The 18072-nt window shown below is 44.0% G+C and overlaps 1 protein-coding gene across 5 annotated transcripts in view; it reads right to left on the minus strand.

The window, feature by feature from the left end:
* The window catches only part of FARP1 (FERM, ARH/RhoGEF and pleckstrin domain protein 1), a 234433-nt gene that overhangs the window by 185106 nt on the left and 31255 nt on the right, over window positions 1–18072 (minus strand). For all 5 annotated transcript variants that reach the window (XM_077343848.1, XM_077343849.1, XM_077343846.1 and 2 more), the window contains exon 2: window positions 8528–8722. In XM_077343848.1, the coding sequence (XP_077199963.1) occupies window positions 8528–8698 (171 nt within the window). In that variant the 5' untranslated portion in view covers window positions 8699–8722. The remainder of the gene's footprint in view (window positions 1–8527; window positions 8723–18072) is intronic.

Here is an 18072-nt window from a genome sequence, read left to right on the forward strand (position 1 = left end):
TAGTCATAAAGACTAGTGTACAAATCCCTAATAGGCCTATAGCTCTAGGAGATTATCTATGTATCTGGGGACATTCAGAGGTTTTGGGTTCACCCTCTCCTGAAAAAATCTACGCTGGATCCACGGGACCCTGCCAGCTATCGCCCAGTGTCGCACTTGGCGTTCCTGGGCAAGATGGTTGAAAGGGCCGCGGCAGACCAGCTCCTGGCATTCTTGGAAGAAACTTCGGCATTCGATCCATATCAGTCTGGCTTTCGACCTGGCCACGGGGTGGAGACGGTGCTGGTCGCCCTGTTGGATGACCTCCGTCGCCAGCTGGATAAGGGCGGGTCGGCAGTGCTGGTTCTTCTGGACCTGTCGGCCGCTTTTGACATCGTGGACCACGAGCTGTTGGTCCACCGCCTTGCCGGCACGGGGATACGGGGCACAGCGTTACGCTGGATACGCTCCTTTCTCCAGGACCGGACCCAGAGGGTTGCAGTGGGAGATGAGTTCTCGCATTCCTATAGACTCCCTTGTGGGGTCCCTCAGGGTGCGGTCCTCTCCCCCACATTATTCAACATCTTTATGCGCCCTCTGGCCCAGCTGGTACGGAGTTTTGGACTGGGTTGCCACCAGTACGCTGATGACACCCAGCTCTATCTCCTCATGAACGGCCGCCCGGACTCCCCCCCGGAACCATTCGCCAGATGTTTGGAAGCAGTGACAGAATGGTTCGAGCAGAGTCGCCTGAAACTCAACCCCTCCAAGACGGAGGTCCTGTGGCTGGGACGTAGGGGGCAGGACCAGGAAGCGCGCTTACCCACCCTCGCAGGGACGCAACTCACCATCACGTCCCAGGCCAGGAACTTGGGTGTGGCCATTGATGCCTCCCTGACTTTGGAGGCGCAGGTCAAAAAAGTAGCGGGCCAGGCGTTTTTCCACCTTCGCCAGGCCCGACTATTAGCGCCCTATCTGTCCCCCGAACACTTAGCCACAGTGATCCATGCAACGGTCACCTCCAGAATAGATTTCTGTAACTCGCTCTACGCGGGCCTTCCCTTGTCCTTGATCCGGAAACTTCAGCTAGTGCAAAACGCAGCTGCCAGGGTCCTTACTGGCACATCTTGGAGGGCCCACATCCAGCCAGTGCTGAGGCAGCTGCACTGGTTGCCAATTGCTGCCCGGATCCGGTTCAAGGTTCTGGTTCTAACCTTCAAGGCTTTACGCGAGTTGGGACCCACATACCTGAGGGACCGCCTATCGCCCTATGCCCCTCGCAGGGCCTTGCGCTCTGCGGGTGAAAACCTGTTGGTCGTTCCCGGCCCTAGGGAAGCACGCCTGGCCTCGACCAGGGCCAGGGCCTTTTCGGTCCTGGCCCCGACCTGGTGGAATGAGCTCCCGGGAGAGCTGCGGGCCCTGCGGGATCTTTCAACATTCCGCAGGGCCTGCAAGACGGAGCTCTTCCGCCAGGTTTATGGTTGAGGCCGGGGCTGATAATAGATCTATGCCTCCCCCGGGGACTCGGGTTCTGGACCCGAAGCAAAACATCATAAGGACCTCCTCTCCACCCGCTAGTAGTGGGAGGGAGGGGGGGAGTTGAGCTGCCATTCTTGCCATGCCGGCAATATTGGCAATGTTATTATTGTTTTATGGGGTTTTAATGGGGAATTGCGATATTGTTACCCGCCACGAGCCGCAAGGGAGTGGCGGGCTATAAATCTAATAATAATAATAATAATAATAATAATAAATGGAAGATATCTGGAGTTTTAAGCAGCCCCTTCTACTCACTTCTGATTGCCAGTGCAGGAAATCTCTTTTACACTGTTCATCATGCCTTGGGAACAAAATCCCAGATCCTAGATTTTTACCTCTGGCCCATTAAAAAAGGCGCAGAACAAACCTAACATTAAAGAGTGGCAGATGGAGATAAGGTGCATGGCTCTTGCTGAATGCATACCTGTCTATCATATGTACAGATTATAAATAGGCCAATACAATTAAGCCCCATTCTTATGTTCTCTTCTTTTTTAATTTGTGGCTTAGGGGGCATTCCATGCTAATGTTGTGCACCTGGGGGGCATTATAGACTACAGGTTAAGAACCACTAGCCTAGGGCCAGATCCCTGTTTTATAGGGCAAAGATGAGCTTGTTGCATCTTCCCTGCAGGGGATGATGGACTGATGGGCTACCATAAACAGAGACAATTACTGGCATTCTTTCCACAGCCCCCAGCTTCATGTTTTACAAGGGTGCTGGGAGATAAGAAGAAGATTAGGATTAGAGTGTCATTGTTTGAAGCACAGATACTGCCAATTTGCAGGCCTATGAGGTGGCAGGGATGGTGGTGAAGGTTTTTTGCTCAGCTGCCATTATTTTGGTGGAATGTCTTCCAGCTACAATGCTTGAAGTGGTGCACAAGGTGATATCACCCAAGTCTAACCTTTCTAAAATGCTAATTTGGCTCCCAGCATTGATGTTTTTCATAGGGTTCTTTGCTGATAAAATCTAACTTGCTTGTTCCAGTTTGGAGGACAAGTTGAGAGAAGATCCAGGAACTGAGGGGTCAGAGGCACAGCTTGTCCTTTAGCCATGGTTAGTCAGACTGGTCTTGCCAATGGACGCTGACAGTATCCTTGGGAGTGTAAGAATCACCACTTGCACTTTTCAACTGTGTTCATCCTGGCTTTTAAAATCACAATGAGAAAAGGTACTGGAGCCATTGGTTAAAACTATTAATGCCTCATTTGACAAGGGGGCTGACCCCAAGACCATGGGAGATTTTTAAAAAATCCTTTATTTGTTAAGGGACAAATAGACAATTTATAGACAATTTATAAGCCAGTTCTGGAGAAGGTTATAAAATGTGTGTTTGTGGAGACATTCCAGGGGTCCTTGGATGATACATCTGCTCTTGACTCTTCCAAGCAGTTTCAGATCAGGTTTGGAAGTAAGATGTCGGTAACTGCAATAGTGGACAATCTTCATTTAATGTTGGACAGGGGATACTCATCCCTGTCGATATTGTTAGATCTATCAGTGGACTGTGAAACCACTGACCACTCCACCTTTACCCATTATTAGGGGAGTAGGTCTTTGGTGCCTTCAGCCCTTTTTCTTCTGATTGGAGACAAAGAGGTCTGACCGGAAGAGCAGCAGCAACTTGGTGAGATTTCTCCTGTGAAGTACCACACAGTTCTCAACCATGCTCTTCAGTTCTTATAGGAGACATTAAATGAGATCATCTGCTACTTCAAGACAGGAGATCATCTGCATATTGACATTTCACTATTCAAGCCTCCAGAAGCAAACGTCTTGGCTCTAGACTGCCGCTTTGCAGCTGTGGCCAGGTGGCTCCGGCAGAAGAAGCTGAAACTGAAACCGGACAAGACAGTGGTGATGCTGGCTAGAAACGCACCATTTTAGAGGAACTGGCTTCATTTGTAGTGGATACTGTGGAGTTGACACGTGCAGAACAGAGTATGGGGGTGTTCATGGACCCAGCCTTACTGTCTGAAATGCAGGCTGGCGTATTAGTCAAGGACCACCTTCTCCCATATATCCCCCTGTGTCAACTACAGTTCTCAGGCTGCCACATACTGGCTGTTCCCCCGCTTAAATTAGTCAGCCCGGCACCTCTTTATAAATTTCCAGGAAGTGCTATAAGCCATCTTCTTTGCAAGGGCTTTTAATATGATATAAAGTGCAGGCTATCTTTTGAGAAGATGAGGATATTGGGGTTTTATTTTGTAGGTTTTAAATTGAGCTGCTTTTAATTAGGGCCTGTAAGCCTCCTTGAGCCACAAGGCGAGGCAGGATATGAAATTTTAATAAATAAACAGGGCATCTTTATAAAGGAAGCATAAGCCGTACGTAGAAGGGCAGAGAAACTTAGGAGGAAAATGGCTACTCTACACAAGAGAATACCTGCGGATTTCATGAATCTTAATCCTATTTTTAAGAGGAGAAGGGAAGCAGAGGAGAATAACTACATTCAACCAGATAATGCATTTAATATAAATAATCTATGAACTTAGTCACTGTTTTATCTTCTCTGTAGGCCGAATAAAGAAAAAGGAATTAGCTCTCTCACACATATAGCACACGATGCTATATACCCCTTGCAAAAATATTTAATTAAAAATTACCCATTTCGGCCAGGAAAAGAGAAACTACTCCACTACGACTTCCTTTAATATACTGCAGTGTCTCCCAAATTCTTAATAACAGGAAAACACCTTGTGTAATGTATTGCCATTCTAATTCTAAACAAATCAGTGTTCAAAATTCCATGGTGTTTGATACATATGGAGAAGAAGCTGCTCATTAAAGGTTACCTTACAATTAATCCCAGCATGACAGTGTCAGGGTGGCAGTCTGAAAGGAGACTGGCAATTGGGGTGGGGAGGGAGCTGGAAAGTCACCAAGCAGGTAAGCAGGAGATAGGCAGAGCCACTCAGTCTGCGATCGAGGAACACACTGAATGAAGAGCCAAGCCCAGAGTCAGCCATTTTATAGAACCAGATGAAATCCTACTGGCTATATGGGTCACCTGATCCCTGTTGAATTGCTAACAGCAACTCCATGGCATCGCTTTGGAGTATGCTGCCTACACCCACTGCCAGAATACCGAATTTGATTATCACATCCTGATACTCATAAGCAGGTACTTGAAGGATAAACACGGAGATGTCAACTTGTTCAGACTGTACTGGTTGCCATTAGATGTTCCAATGGCCAATTAAATGTCAAATGGAAAAAAATAGAAGTAAAAGTCCAGTATATATATATATTCCCTTATGTCCACTCTTCCCTGAAATCACATTCAATGATGATAAATTTCATTTCGGAAACACACACACACATGCACACAATCTCCTATTTCCAAATGAGAACAAATGTATTACTACTACTACTACTACTACTACTACTACTACTACTACTACTACTACTACTACTACTACATTTATTAACTGCCACTCCCAAGAGGCTCATGGCGGTTTACAAAAAGTCCGACTAAAACCCCATTAACATGAACAATCACAACATCATAACACAACAGCAAACATGACGGAACCCTCAACCCCCCACACACACTTTTACGAGAGGAGAGACAAAATCAGAGGTGGCATTTGTCGTTTAACATAGGGCTTACATTCAAGCAATAGTATTGTAATAAAGACCCCTTTGGAAGACTTACAAGAAAATTAATGGGTATCAGAATTCAACCCTACTTGATACTGTTCCCGCCCAGTCTTCTCACAAAACTAAATGTGATGCTTTATGTAAGAAAGTGCATTAAGCCTGAGATTTAACAGTTGGGACTAGTACAACTGGTTTCCAAACAAAGGAAGTTATAAAACAATCGGGATCTGACAGATGGCATAAATGGAGAAGCCAGTGAGCGTTTCTTTAAATAGAAAGACAGTATGCAAATACCCCAAATACGCCCCACTGCCGGAATATGTCAAAGCAGTCGCCACCTAGGATGTGCAGCTAAAATGATCCCATTCCCGGAGAAGCAGAGAGAAGCCTGAAAATGTGCCGGCCTTACCTACTAAAGAAGGGCTAAAAGAGGTCTGGATTGGCATAATGCCTCTTGTGATTTTACTACAGGAGCTTTCGTTCTTCAGCCATGCAGATCTTCCCACTCCTTGGGGGAGAAAAATGATTTCCGTCCTACAGACACCAAACTTATTGTCTGCGATGTTATTCTCTGTGTGGAACCACTGACAGCCCAAAGGGACATCAAATCTACTCCTTGAAAGAGCGACCATGATCACTGACTGTTTATAGTTCATCTGAGGGATAGCTGCAAGTGTCCTGGGTTTGGTGATGTGATCATGAAAGTCCAACCACTAATGCATTCTGAAGGGTGCCTTCTTTACCTAGCTAAACTGGGGTTACCATAAGCAAGTGACACTTGTACGAAGTGTCCATCATACTTCCTCCATTCACTTTTGCTTGTACAATTTTGTTGTGATTTCTGCTGCTCTTTGAACACATGCCTTAATCTACGTCATGTCAGAATCAGCCTTTTTGTAGAGCAAGACTACACGATCACACTGTTGATATAGTAAAAGGAATTCCCTGTTTAAAACAGACAAAAAGATCAGCCCTGCAAGCCAGAACTGCCCTAATGTCATCCACAAGCCAGCAAACAGACATAACAACACCAGTGCATAAAACTAACACAGGAAGTTATTATCTTGCTCTGTGACACTGTGACCGCAGGGGGGCACCGGGATCAGGAGGAAGGGCCGAGGGCAGAGGCCAGTGTGACCCAGCACAGGTTAAATTGGTGGCCCAGGGGTGCACAAAAACTGAGGACACAGATGGTGGACTGGGTCTGCTGCTACCCTAACTGAAGAAGAAGAAGAAGAAGAAGAGTTGGTTCTTATATGCCGCTTTTCCCTACCCGAAGGAGGCTCAAAGTGGCTTACAGTCGCCTTCCTATTCCTCTCCCCACAACAGGCACCCTGTGGGGTGGGTGAGGCTGAGAGGGCCCTGATATTACCGCTCGGTCTGAACAGTTTTATCAGTGCCATGGCGAGCCCAAGGTCACCCAGCTGGCTGCATGTGGGGGGGTGCAGAATCGAACCCGGCATGCCAGATTAGAATTCCACACTCCTAACCACTAACCACTAACTGGAGAGGGTATCCCACTGGGCAGGTGGGGACAGCAGAGAAGGTTGGAACCTCCCCCAGTTCCCAGGACAATCGCAATTCTTAGGGCAGAATTTAAGAGCAGTCATGGAGGGGAGCTGGCAGAACAAATGAGAGGCAAGTTTCAATGGTACAAGGAAGGGCAGGAAACCAAGCTGCCAGAGCAGGGAGTAAAACACCCCTCCTACATGAAAGGGGACATAGAACAAGCCTAAAAAATGGCAAAAGCGTATTTGATATTTGCACATTCCAGAAGGGTCACAGAATTTCGACTCCTTTCTGGCCTTTCATACAATCCCACCCTTCCCCCGCTATGGGCAGGGAGCACACACACAAGAACCAAACTTGCTTTTTAGGCAGAAAAAGTTGGGGACTTTATAGCCTAAGGAAAGATAAATGCATCTGGTACAATGAAAAACATTAATCATATTATGCATGTAAGCAGAGACTCCGTCTGCAGTCCTCCTATATTACATCATTCAGACTACATAAACAAATCAATTCAGTTCCTTAAAAATAATTATATAATGCATGAGATTAGTAAAATAGTGTCTTGGCATGCAGATGTACTGGGAGCTCAACTGAGGAGGAAGACAGAATAAAAGCCCCTCCATTTACCAGACAGTATTGTGTAAGATACCTTTCCCCAGTTCTTCTACGAGCAGTCCACAAGTTCATAGAAACTAGAACAACTCAGCTGATAGAAAGAACAGCAAATCTACCTTGAGGGTGAAGGAAGATTGACCCTCCACAAAGCACTGCTGGGGGGTCCAGGTGTCCACACTTGATGCAGTTATTCAGAACTAATATTACTGGGCAATCCTTTACTTACAGCGATGTAATAAAGTCATGATTTTTCCAAAATCTATTTTAATGACAGAAAGCACAGTAACATATTCAACTGTTCTGCCCCATTCACGATCGATTCCCTTGGTATGCATTTTTCATCATTATGCAAATATGAAAAAGGAAGAGCTGGATTTTTATACCCCACTTTTCACTAAGCAGATCCAAAATGGCTTCACAAACACCTTTCCCTTCCTCTTCCCACAACAGGCACACAGTGGCATAGGTGTGGCTGAGAGAACTGCTTTGCAAGAACAGTTCTAAGAGAACTATGACTAGCTCCAGCTGTCTGCACATGGTTTCAAACAGAGTTCTCCAGAATAGAAGCCGCCACTCTTAAACCTTTATGCCATGCAGAGCCCTTCAGAACACTAACTTCTTATGAAATCACTTTGGACAACACAAGTTCTTTTGCGAACGGAGTTGTTTTTAAATGAGACATTTCTGTGTCACAAAGGAATATTTTAAAAATTTAAGTCAGCTCATCACTACAACAGGAACTAAATCAGGGAAAAAAATAACCCATTTTATGTATGACTCCTTGGAAATTCTACTACATGCAATAAGACTTACTTACAGGTAAGTGTGCATTTGAGTGCAACCTTAGTCCAAATAATTTTCATGAGGTGTAATTTGCTTATATTTCGCCTTAACTGGCTTGGAATTAAAAGTGAGACTCTGTATTAGAAATTCGTGCAATGCATTTTTAATAGGGTATATCCAAACCATCTTTGCAAAGGAAGTTTCCCCCTTCCACTGCAGTCCACTAAATTCCCTGAACCGCATAATAGGGGGTGGGGCCAGCACTGGAAGAAATTGCTACTCAAAGATTTAAGCAGCGATCAGCTTGTGACGTTGGACCTACAACACTATTTTCAACCATTTTGGGATGCTATCAGAGGAACAACAATTTGCTTCTTACTACCATTTCAACCCACATGTACCATAAAAAAGAACATATGACAGTAATTTTGTTCCATATAAAAACGGTGGCCAACCAGCAAAGAACCCAGGTACTAAGGACTGTCTTACCGGTACTTCAAAACTTTCCTGCGTGTCGTCTAGCATTTGGACTTTGATAGAAGTAAGTTTTCCTGTAGGCGTTGCAGGCAATTTTTGTCCATGTTCCAAAGTACTTATGCCAGCATTCTCCTGAACTCCTAACCGGGATCCTGCAGTTGGTCTCTGCTCCACTTCACCCATGTTTAAAGAAACAAACTTCTCTACCTAATAACAGAGAGGGAGGGGGGACACACATGAGGTCCTATTATTTACAGTTATTCAAAACATCAATGTGCATAGATATTTATTTACAGACCATATTCAGTGAACTTATAAGACAAATGACATACACAGATAGGAAAATTGCAATAAAACAGCCCAGGAAGTTAAAAGCCCCCAATTAAGTGTATTTGTTTATTTTTGTGTTTATAGTTTCAGGGTGTTCAATTTGCCTAATATTCAATAAAGAGAATTTCTTGAGAAGGAATTCCAAAATTTACCTCTCCTTGTGACTACTATGCATGGTGACTGGGATGAACCCAAAGGTCACTTTCTACAGTAGAAAAAGGATTATTTTTGCCATGCCCATACTTCACCCCACATATAGGTCTTGAAGGTCCTCTGTTTCCCAGAAGCAGCATTTTGGGGATTCAATGGACGGAAGGGGGAAGTAGGGAAATTTCACAATAGTGGCAAAAATGTATTCTGTCAGGAGAAAATGACTACTAATGTAAAACTGTTCCCTTTCCTCTAAATCTTAAAAAGTAATTTGCTCCAGGTACTGCATTTTACAAGATTATTGGAACCTTCTGGTATAGTACTTCTTAGATTCTCTGAACAGGATTATTAAAATGCAGATATCACATTAAACATTGAAACAAAGAGTAGTATCCCACGGTTTAAGCCATCTCATTTGTACTTAAAAACCAGGAAAGGTCAAGAAAAGAGAGCAGAGACCTTCAAGATATCTGAGGCCAGTATTACTGAAATGAGTATTATAACTTCCACATGACCGTCCTTGTACTCCACTATATCACACTTACTCTACCCTCCCCATAAAGGACAACTATTAAGATGGAGCAAAGCATTAGTTCTCATTAATTTTTGTGGGTTTTTTGCTTTACAATAAGATACACAATGAAAGGAAAATTAGTCTGATCTGTCAAGCTACGTACATCATTTCAGAGTTTTATTTCAACTCTTTATCTTTGTCCTTCTGATACCTGGACGGAGTTTCAAACTGCTGCCACCGTCTATTTGTCTAAGTTTGCTAATTGCCTTTCCATCCCAGGTGCCTTTTATTCGCCGATCAATGATCATTAACAAGCATGTAACAAAACAGGAGGAACAGGACTGTAACTTTCTGCCTGAACAAACATGAAGTAATAATAGTCCTGGTTGTTCTGGGGTTTCCAATACACCGACAGATCACAGGAAATCTTAAAACACGGAAGAGACACAAGGAAATCTCTGCTCCTAGGATTTTATAGGCCTGTGTTTTATATTTAAATTATTTCCTCACCCTTTTCTGGTAGCTATTCAGTTTGTTATATGCAAATACACACAGCAATGCTGACCACAAGTACTGGTGCAGCTATAAGCACCGGTCATACTGATCTCTAAATCTACAGCTACATATGAACCATCTGAAAGGAGAATATTAAGAGACTCTCGGGATTCCACTGAAGCTCCCATGCTGAGAATATAATAGTGGAGAAACTTCTCTTACAGAGAGCCAGCTTGGAGTAGTGGTTAGGAGTGCGGAATTCTAATTTGGTGAGCCTTGGCTCGCCACGGCACTGATAAAGCTGTTCTGACCGAGCAGTAATATCAGGGCTCTCTCAGCCTCACCTCCCTCACAGGGTGTCTGTTGTGGGGAGAGGAAAGGGAAGGCGATTGTAAGCCGCTTTGAGACTCCGGGTAGAAAAAAGCGGCATATAAGAACCAACTCTTCTTCTTCTACTGATCGTTCCCTGAATAAACTATCACTTGACAATGTTAAGTGTGTCACATCTGTTTGCATGGGTGAGCATGGTAAGGCAGATGTAGGCACCGATGAATTGTCAGCGCTTTCACAGCCGGCTGCTTTGGGTTTTCTGGGCTGTGTGGCCGTGGTCTGGTAGTTCTAGTTCTTTACATTTTGTGGCTGGCATCTTCAGAGGTAGAACATGGGAAGATGAGAATCTCAACATGCCAAAGTAAGATATTTATTTACAGACCATATTTAACAATACTGTAAAAGAGTCCCTTTTCTTCTAAAAGTTAAAAAGTATATATAATTTACTCCAGGGACTGCATTATATGAGAGTATATGAGAGTACTGGAACCACCTGGTATTTTTCTGCTGTCGATCCTGCTGAATTCAGATTGATTTGAACCTGAGTCTTTCTTCTTTGCCCCCCCCCCCGACTGAAGCAGGAACCCTTCTGCATTTAAGCACGAGACTACTCGTCTCTTTCCTTTCCTAAAGGGGAAAGCTTGTGGACAGGGGGGGGGGGGGGAGCCAAGCCAGCAGCAGCCTCTCACAGAATGAGGCAAACCTCTGCGGAGAGAAGTGGGATTCTGGAGCACAGTCACTTTAGAAATTAAAAAATAAAATCTTGGGAGGAAAATCTTGCAACCGGGAACTAGGAAGTCTTTGAACTGACGCCCAGCCAATCAGGGACAGACTGCTTCTCTACCTCAGCAGGGAGGACGTTAATCCGAAAAAAACACAGATCTACACTTCAAACACTGGGAGCCCTCAAAGCGGCTTGATCAATTATACCAAGTTATCTCCACTCCTGGATATCGCGGGGGAAAGGTGGGGTCAATCAGATTGGTTGCAGAGGGAAAATTTAAAGCGCCTAAAATCAAAATGGAAATCGAACTCAGTGTAGACAGAGGGGATTTATTCAGACTGGGGGGTGGATAAAAAGCCCCGTGCAGACTCCACCCAGGATTACATATACTAATATGCAGACATTGCATTAAATGTCAAAACAAATAGTTGTATCCCATGGTTTAAACCAGGGTAGTCAACCTGTGGTCCTCCAGATGTTCATGGACTACAATTCCCATGAGCCCCTGCCAGCAAACGCTGGCAGGGGCTCATGGGAATTGTAGTCCATGTACATCTGGAGGTCTACAGGTTGACTACCCCTGGTTTAAACTGTTCCACTGATCTACTCCTTGTACTTAAAAATCAGGAAAGGTTGAGGAAAGAGACCAAAGACCTTGAAGATTATTGAAATGAGTTTGGCACTTGGGCATGGAGAGATTCCCATCTTGCTGTGTCCTGTCTCTGAAGATGCAGCAACAGTTACTGGTGAAACATCAGGGACCAAAACTACCAGACCCTGACTACACAGCCCAGAAAACCCATAACAGTCAGATCTAGGCATCCTTTCTGAATGAGTATGCCCTCAAAAACAGTCTCCAGAAACCTGTGCAACAGAGAGGGTGCTGAGTTAGGAACATTTTGTGGAAATAGTTCCTGAAAAGACAGTTCAAAAGATATCACAGTCCCATTCTACCAGCTCACTGCTATTGTAGACCATATATGGTCAAAAGAGTTTCATTTCATGTGATATCCTAACGCAGCAAATACATAGGACCTCTAATCATTTCACTTCATGCTTCAAAAATCTTTGACCTGATTTTGCATCATTATAAACATAATTATTAATGTGGAAAATGATGGGCTGCAATCTGGTTTCAATTTTTTTAACAGGCAGAAAGACACAAATTCTGATGCAAAGGAGGCTATTCATGATGACTTTTATACGCAATGATTTCTGCTTGGTTATCCAATGAAGCTGATAAGTCTGAAAATTAAGAAATAACTTGATTGTTTGTTTGTGGCACTGAGTGGAATTCAACACAAGAATGGCTGTCCTTTCAGATTACTGTCAACATCTCAGAAAAGCTTCTTGCTTCACAGAGTTTTACAATTAAACACCTGGAGGGACATAATTTTGAACCTCAAGTTGATTTAAAGAGAGAGATTTTCAAAAGCTGCAAACTCAGGTTCACCATCCCCAGAGAGAAGTGAACAATTGAAACGGGAGATCCAATACATTTATCTCTCCAAATCTTGATAAAAGGTTTAATGTCTGAGAGTCAACAGAGATTGATTGGCTATTCAAAGTACCCTGGAATGTAATCATTCATCCATTTGTTTATTTATTTATTTTACTTCTAGGCAGCCGCTCCTAGACAGCTTGCTTGTGGAGGCTTACAACATTTATTGAGATACATTCCAGTTAACAATAAAACAACCCAATAAAAAACCCCACCCACCCTCTTCCTTGCCACTCCCTCACCCAGGATAGGAGAGGACTAAAAGTCTGAAAGCCCAGGAAATACAAAAATAAAATTCTTTTCTTTTTTTTTTTACTGAGTTTTTTTCCTGAAAACATTTTCAATTTTCCCAACTAAAGGAAAAATATTTCTTTTAGCATGAGGGAAATGTCTTTAAAGACAAGGTTTATCTCACTCAAAATGTGTGGCATAAAATATTTCATTGTAAGAATCTTACAGCATCAAATAATGATTGATCCTACACATACGATATATAGACAGAATAATTTCAAGGGCATGCTTATTGTTTAAATGTGAACAATTTGCTATAAAATGTGTTTTCTAATTTCAACCCCTATTTTTCAAACCTCATAGATGGCAAACATTATTACATACGTGTTAAGGTAAGGTGCAGCAATTGGAAGCTCTCTCTCAACTACTGGTTACATTTCCAATTTATGCTTGTAGAAAAATGAGGCATTTATACATTTAAATCTCATAAATATGCTATGTACTACAATTTTATATGCAAATTAGGATATAAATGATGCATGTCATGTTGTCAAAGCAGTAAAATAAGTTTAGGCTTCAAAGGGAAAGAATTGCATATTATTTCATTATCTCGCAAACTTTCATCCCCACTCTGAGAACAGGTGATGGCAGATGGCAGGCAGAAGTGGAAAATCCTTTCCCCCTAAGGCTTCAAAATTCTGAACAATTTTACCTATTTAGGGAGGACATACATTTGCTGCCAGACTCTACTCAAGCAGATATGAAGTCAGATAGGTCCAAAGAAGGAGAAATAATAGATTACAGGATTCTCCTATTATGACATGAACCTATGGTCATTGTATAAGATAATACAAAAGGCTTCTATAATAGGACTAACTTCTTGAATGTATAACCCTGATCCATGTAAGGAGCAAGTCACTGAGGAAATGTTATATGTGAAAATCGGCATAGAATCTGGAGCCCCGTTTTTACTTGACTCTGATTCAATTTCATAAGAGACTTGGACACCAGTTTGGATTAATAATTTTTTTTATTGTACACCTTTCCTTGGCCCCATTTTCGTTTCTCCAGACTCTGCACAAGGGCAACATATGGAAGATATAAAATAATGCATAACGGGCACTAGGATTCAGCGTAGGGTTGTGCGTGGCGGTGTCCAAATCGGCTGTTCCAGGCCGATGCAGCCAACACCGCACCACAGGGGAGGTGCAGGCGCTGGTGCGTCAGTCAGCACACACACGCAGGCATGGAGCTCCGCACCTGTGTGTGTACGCCGAGTTAAGCACCAGTGCCCGTGCCTCCCCTCCCCCTCTCCGTGCCGTTGACTGCATCAGCCTGGAACAGCCTATTCGGACGCCACCGTGCACAACCCTAATTCAGAGGGTGCAAATCTATGAATAAATGAAGAAGGCTGATGTGAAGAAGTGGAAAGAATGGTGAACTTTTACTTCATGTGCATACTTTACCACACAACCACACCTACCCCCCAGAAGCCAGAACTTAGAAAAAGTTTTTTTACAAAGCTTCCAGGGAAAATGTACTGCAAGCTGTACAGCTGGAGCTGGGACTTGTTCCATGCCCTTTTGGCCTGAACTTGGAATACAGGCAGTACAGCAAATTCAGAAGCTAGTTTTATGTTCCAGGTATTATATAATAATAATAATAATGTATAAAGGGAAATAAGTTCACAGAATGCTGGACTCCCTTCAGTCCCTTCAGCCATAAAGTTCACAGGATAGCAATAGGCCCATCATATACGCAATTTAACCTACCACATGGGGCTGTATTGAGAACAAAAGTGAGGTGTTCGCCTCTGATGTATTTATCTCATACCACGAGCACAAGAAAGATACCCAAGCAAGCTTCTCCCATGAAATTTACCACAGAAACGCCAAAAAAGCAAAGGTACGAGTCATCCACAAGCCCTCTTCCCCCACGTCATATGAAGCCATTCTTACAGATCATATTAAGGGCAGGAGGTTATATAAATCAAGGAGAACTCTTCGAATCTTTCCCTGGAAGACATAATTCACAAGAGAATCAAAGCACTGTCATAAAATACTGCGTGGTTCACCTTGCCAGAAGGTAGGTTACCTTATTTGGCACTAAGAGAAGCCTCCAGAATTCATCAAAGAGAGCCTCAGATGGAGCACATTATGGAAGTTCAGACTCAAGGTTATGAAGACAGGAGGAATGAAGCACAACTATCAAGAGGAAGAATAGGAGAAGAGATCTCTAGTTACTCCCCAATAGCAAGTGGTATAATTTGTACAAGAACACAGAAAGCATTTAGATGTTACTCAGCCCGGGATATATATAAAAGCTTTCCCCAGATCTTGGTTAATCTGTTGATTCCAAGCCCCTGAACATCTCTGAGCCACAAAACTGAAAGAAGGTGGCACACAGAAACACAGCACTGCCTGCCACTTTCCTTCCCCTCTCCCCCAAACTCCTTCGGCAGGATGCACCACAAGCTGCTCTAAGTCCCCTAAGCTTGACAATATTAGCTACCACAAAAGACACATGTCATTTAGGGTGCAGCTGCCAAAAGGCTGGAAATTTGACTGCTTCTCACTGCATAGCATTGCCAGCCTAGTCTGTAACTTCTTATCACAAAACAAAATCTAGGAGGGACATGAAAAGCTGTCCTCTTTCCCCCAAAACTCTCTTCTCTCCATAAGAGGGGGCTGTGTCTCACACCAATGAGTCATGTGGTGGGTTATAGCAGCTCACTGGGTGGAATGGCCCAGCTCCTACCGCTTAGCATTGCAGAAGAGGGGGGGGGGTACAGTGCCTTTAACAGATGGCATCTGAGACACTAGGGGTGTGCCTGCAGCACCCTACAGGCAGCAAGTGGCTAGCAGAACCGGATGCCCGGAAGTGATGTCATCCCAGGTGCCTGTGAAAGATTCTGCTATCTTCTCAAGTAGCCATGTGTCTGAACAGCGGTGCAGCCACAGCCCTGGCATCTGATACCTACTGGTAAAGGCCCTGTGCCCCCACTTCCCTGCAATGGCAGGGCTATTTTGACCATCCACTACACGGGCTGCTACCCAATCTGGGTAACCCAGGCCAGTCCAATCGCACCAGATCTCAGAAGCTAAGCAAGGCCAGCCCTGGCCAGCTCTTGGAAGGGTGACCTAAGGAATACCAGGGTCATGAGGTGGGGACAGGCAATGGCAAATCACCTCTGAACGTCTCCTGCCTGGCTGCCGGACAATCCTCGGATCTCCTGGCTATATTACACACATTCCATACAATAAATAAATAATAATTAATAAATACACATGCTGCTGGTGGTTTCTCTCTCCCACAAAACACGGGGCCTTCCTTCCTTGCCTGTTACAATGAAGGACGTTTCATAATTACAATAACGTTGCTGGTTCAGGGAAAAGGGTGTTGCAAACAGACTGAAGTTAAACAGAGACCAGAGGAGTCATAATGATGGAACCGGTTTGTGATGGAACTGAAAGGCTATGCTTACGGCTGGCATCCTCGATCAGAGCAAAGAAGCCGCAGACATCCAAGCCGCGCTAAGTGAAGGGAGTCCTTATCTATGGAAAGACAGCTGGGGAAGAGATAAGGAACCAAAACGTATCGACTGGGCTATGTCACCACTCATCACTAGAGGAGCAAATGAAGAAGGCTTGACAGATTTGTCTTAATGTATGAAATAAATGCACTTGGGGGGTGGCTTGTAAAGAAAGGTTGGAATAGCAGGAAGATTTTCAACTAATCAATTCCTTATTTGGGAATCCTTTATAAAGAGTGGCCAACGGCACAGGGTATAAATTATTTAAGGCATCCACCTATCTTAAAACTGATATTTAACTAGGGCAGTGGCTCTCAACCTTCCTAATGCCGCAACCCTTTAATACAGTTCCTCATGTTGTGGTGACCCCAAACCATAAAATTATGCAAGGGTTTTTTTCACAGAAATTAAACCGAAACTGACCAATGGTGTGAAGACCCATTGTTCATGATTATATATAAATTGGTTTTCTTCCAGGGTTTCTCAGTTCAGTTCTGCCTCTTGTCCCACCATGCCGATCTTGCTCTTTTCTGCTGCTCCAGACAGATGAACGCTCTACCTCGATCTACCCTGCAAGGCTGTTGTGTGGATGGCACCCCCCCCGGCCAAGCTGCTTGCCCTACCGCAATCCCTATTAAAGGGTCATTCGACCCCCAAAGGGGTCCCAACCCCCAGGTTGAGAACCACTGAGCTAGGGCCTGATAAATATTAAGATGAATTCAGAAGAAAATAATCACAAACCTCTTTTAAGACTTATCAGTGGGATACATAACTTTTAGTTGCTGAAGAAAACCAGAATTTTCAATCCCTGGTTTCACATCTCCCCTGAAATACATGAATTACCTTTATCATGAGAATTTTTGTTTTGTCTAACTGAAACAGGAGTCTGGTAGCACCCGGAATATTAACAGAATTGATTTCAGTAAGAACTCACTTCATCCGATACATATTTTGTCTAGAGTTTCTGACCCTTAGCTCTTTGTATTCCGTTTTAGTCTGAAACCCGCTTTTAAAAGCCAATACTGACATCTACTATGTTTTGGTAATTAAGCCACAGTTTTGGTATGCAATATAGATTGCCAGATCACCCCAACCTAGGCAGCAGCTCTCACAGTAATAGGCAATGCAGTGAATATTCTCAGGCAGCAGCATTTTTGAGTATTTCAGGATAACATCCCAGGCTAAGCCAGGTCATAAGTCTATCTCTCCTTCCCTCAAGGTGGGCCACTGTCTGTTAGGATGGGGAGCAAAATATTTGTTTCACCTGGAGGTTTCTTCTCTTCAGTGGGGCGAAGTCATCCAAGTACGACTTCAGCAAATGCCAGGACAGGAGTGAGGCAATTTTTTTTCACAAAAGTGAGGAGAAAGTACATGAATGGTTCAGCCATGGTTCAGAGCCAGCTTGGTGTTGCGGTTAAGAGTGGTGGCCTCTATTTTAGAGAACTGTGTGTGATTCCCCACTCCTCCACGTGCAGCTAGCTGGGTGACGGTGGGCTAATCAACTTCTGTTAGAGCTGTGCTTGCAGAGCAGTTCTGTCAGAGCTCTCTCAGCCCGACCTACCTCCCAGGGTGTCTGTTGTGGGGAGAGGAAGGGAAGGCGATTGTAAGCCGCTTTGGGACTCTTTTGGGTAGTGAAAAGCAGGGTATAAATACCAGCTCTTCTTTTTCTACCACTTGTCAGCACCTGGCAGAGTTCACCACTTGTAGCTGCAAAGAGTTTGCTGTTTCAAGCCACAGACCAACACAGGAA

Source organism: Paroedura picta, chromosome 6 (assembly GCF_049243985.1).
Source record: "Paroedura picta isolate Pp20150507F chromosome 6, Ppicta_v3.0, whole genome shotgun sequence".
Lineage (NCBI taxonomy): Eukaryota > Metazoa > Chordata > Lepidosauria > Squamata > Gekkonidae > Paroedura > Paroedura picta.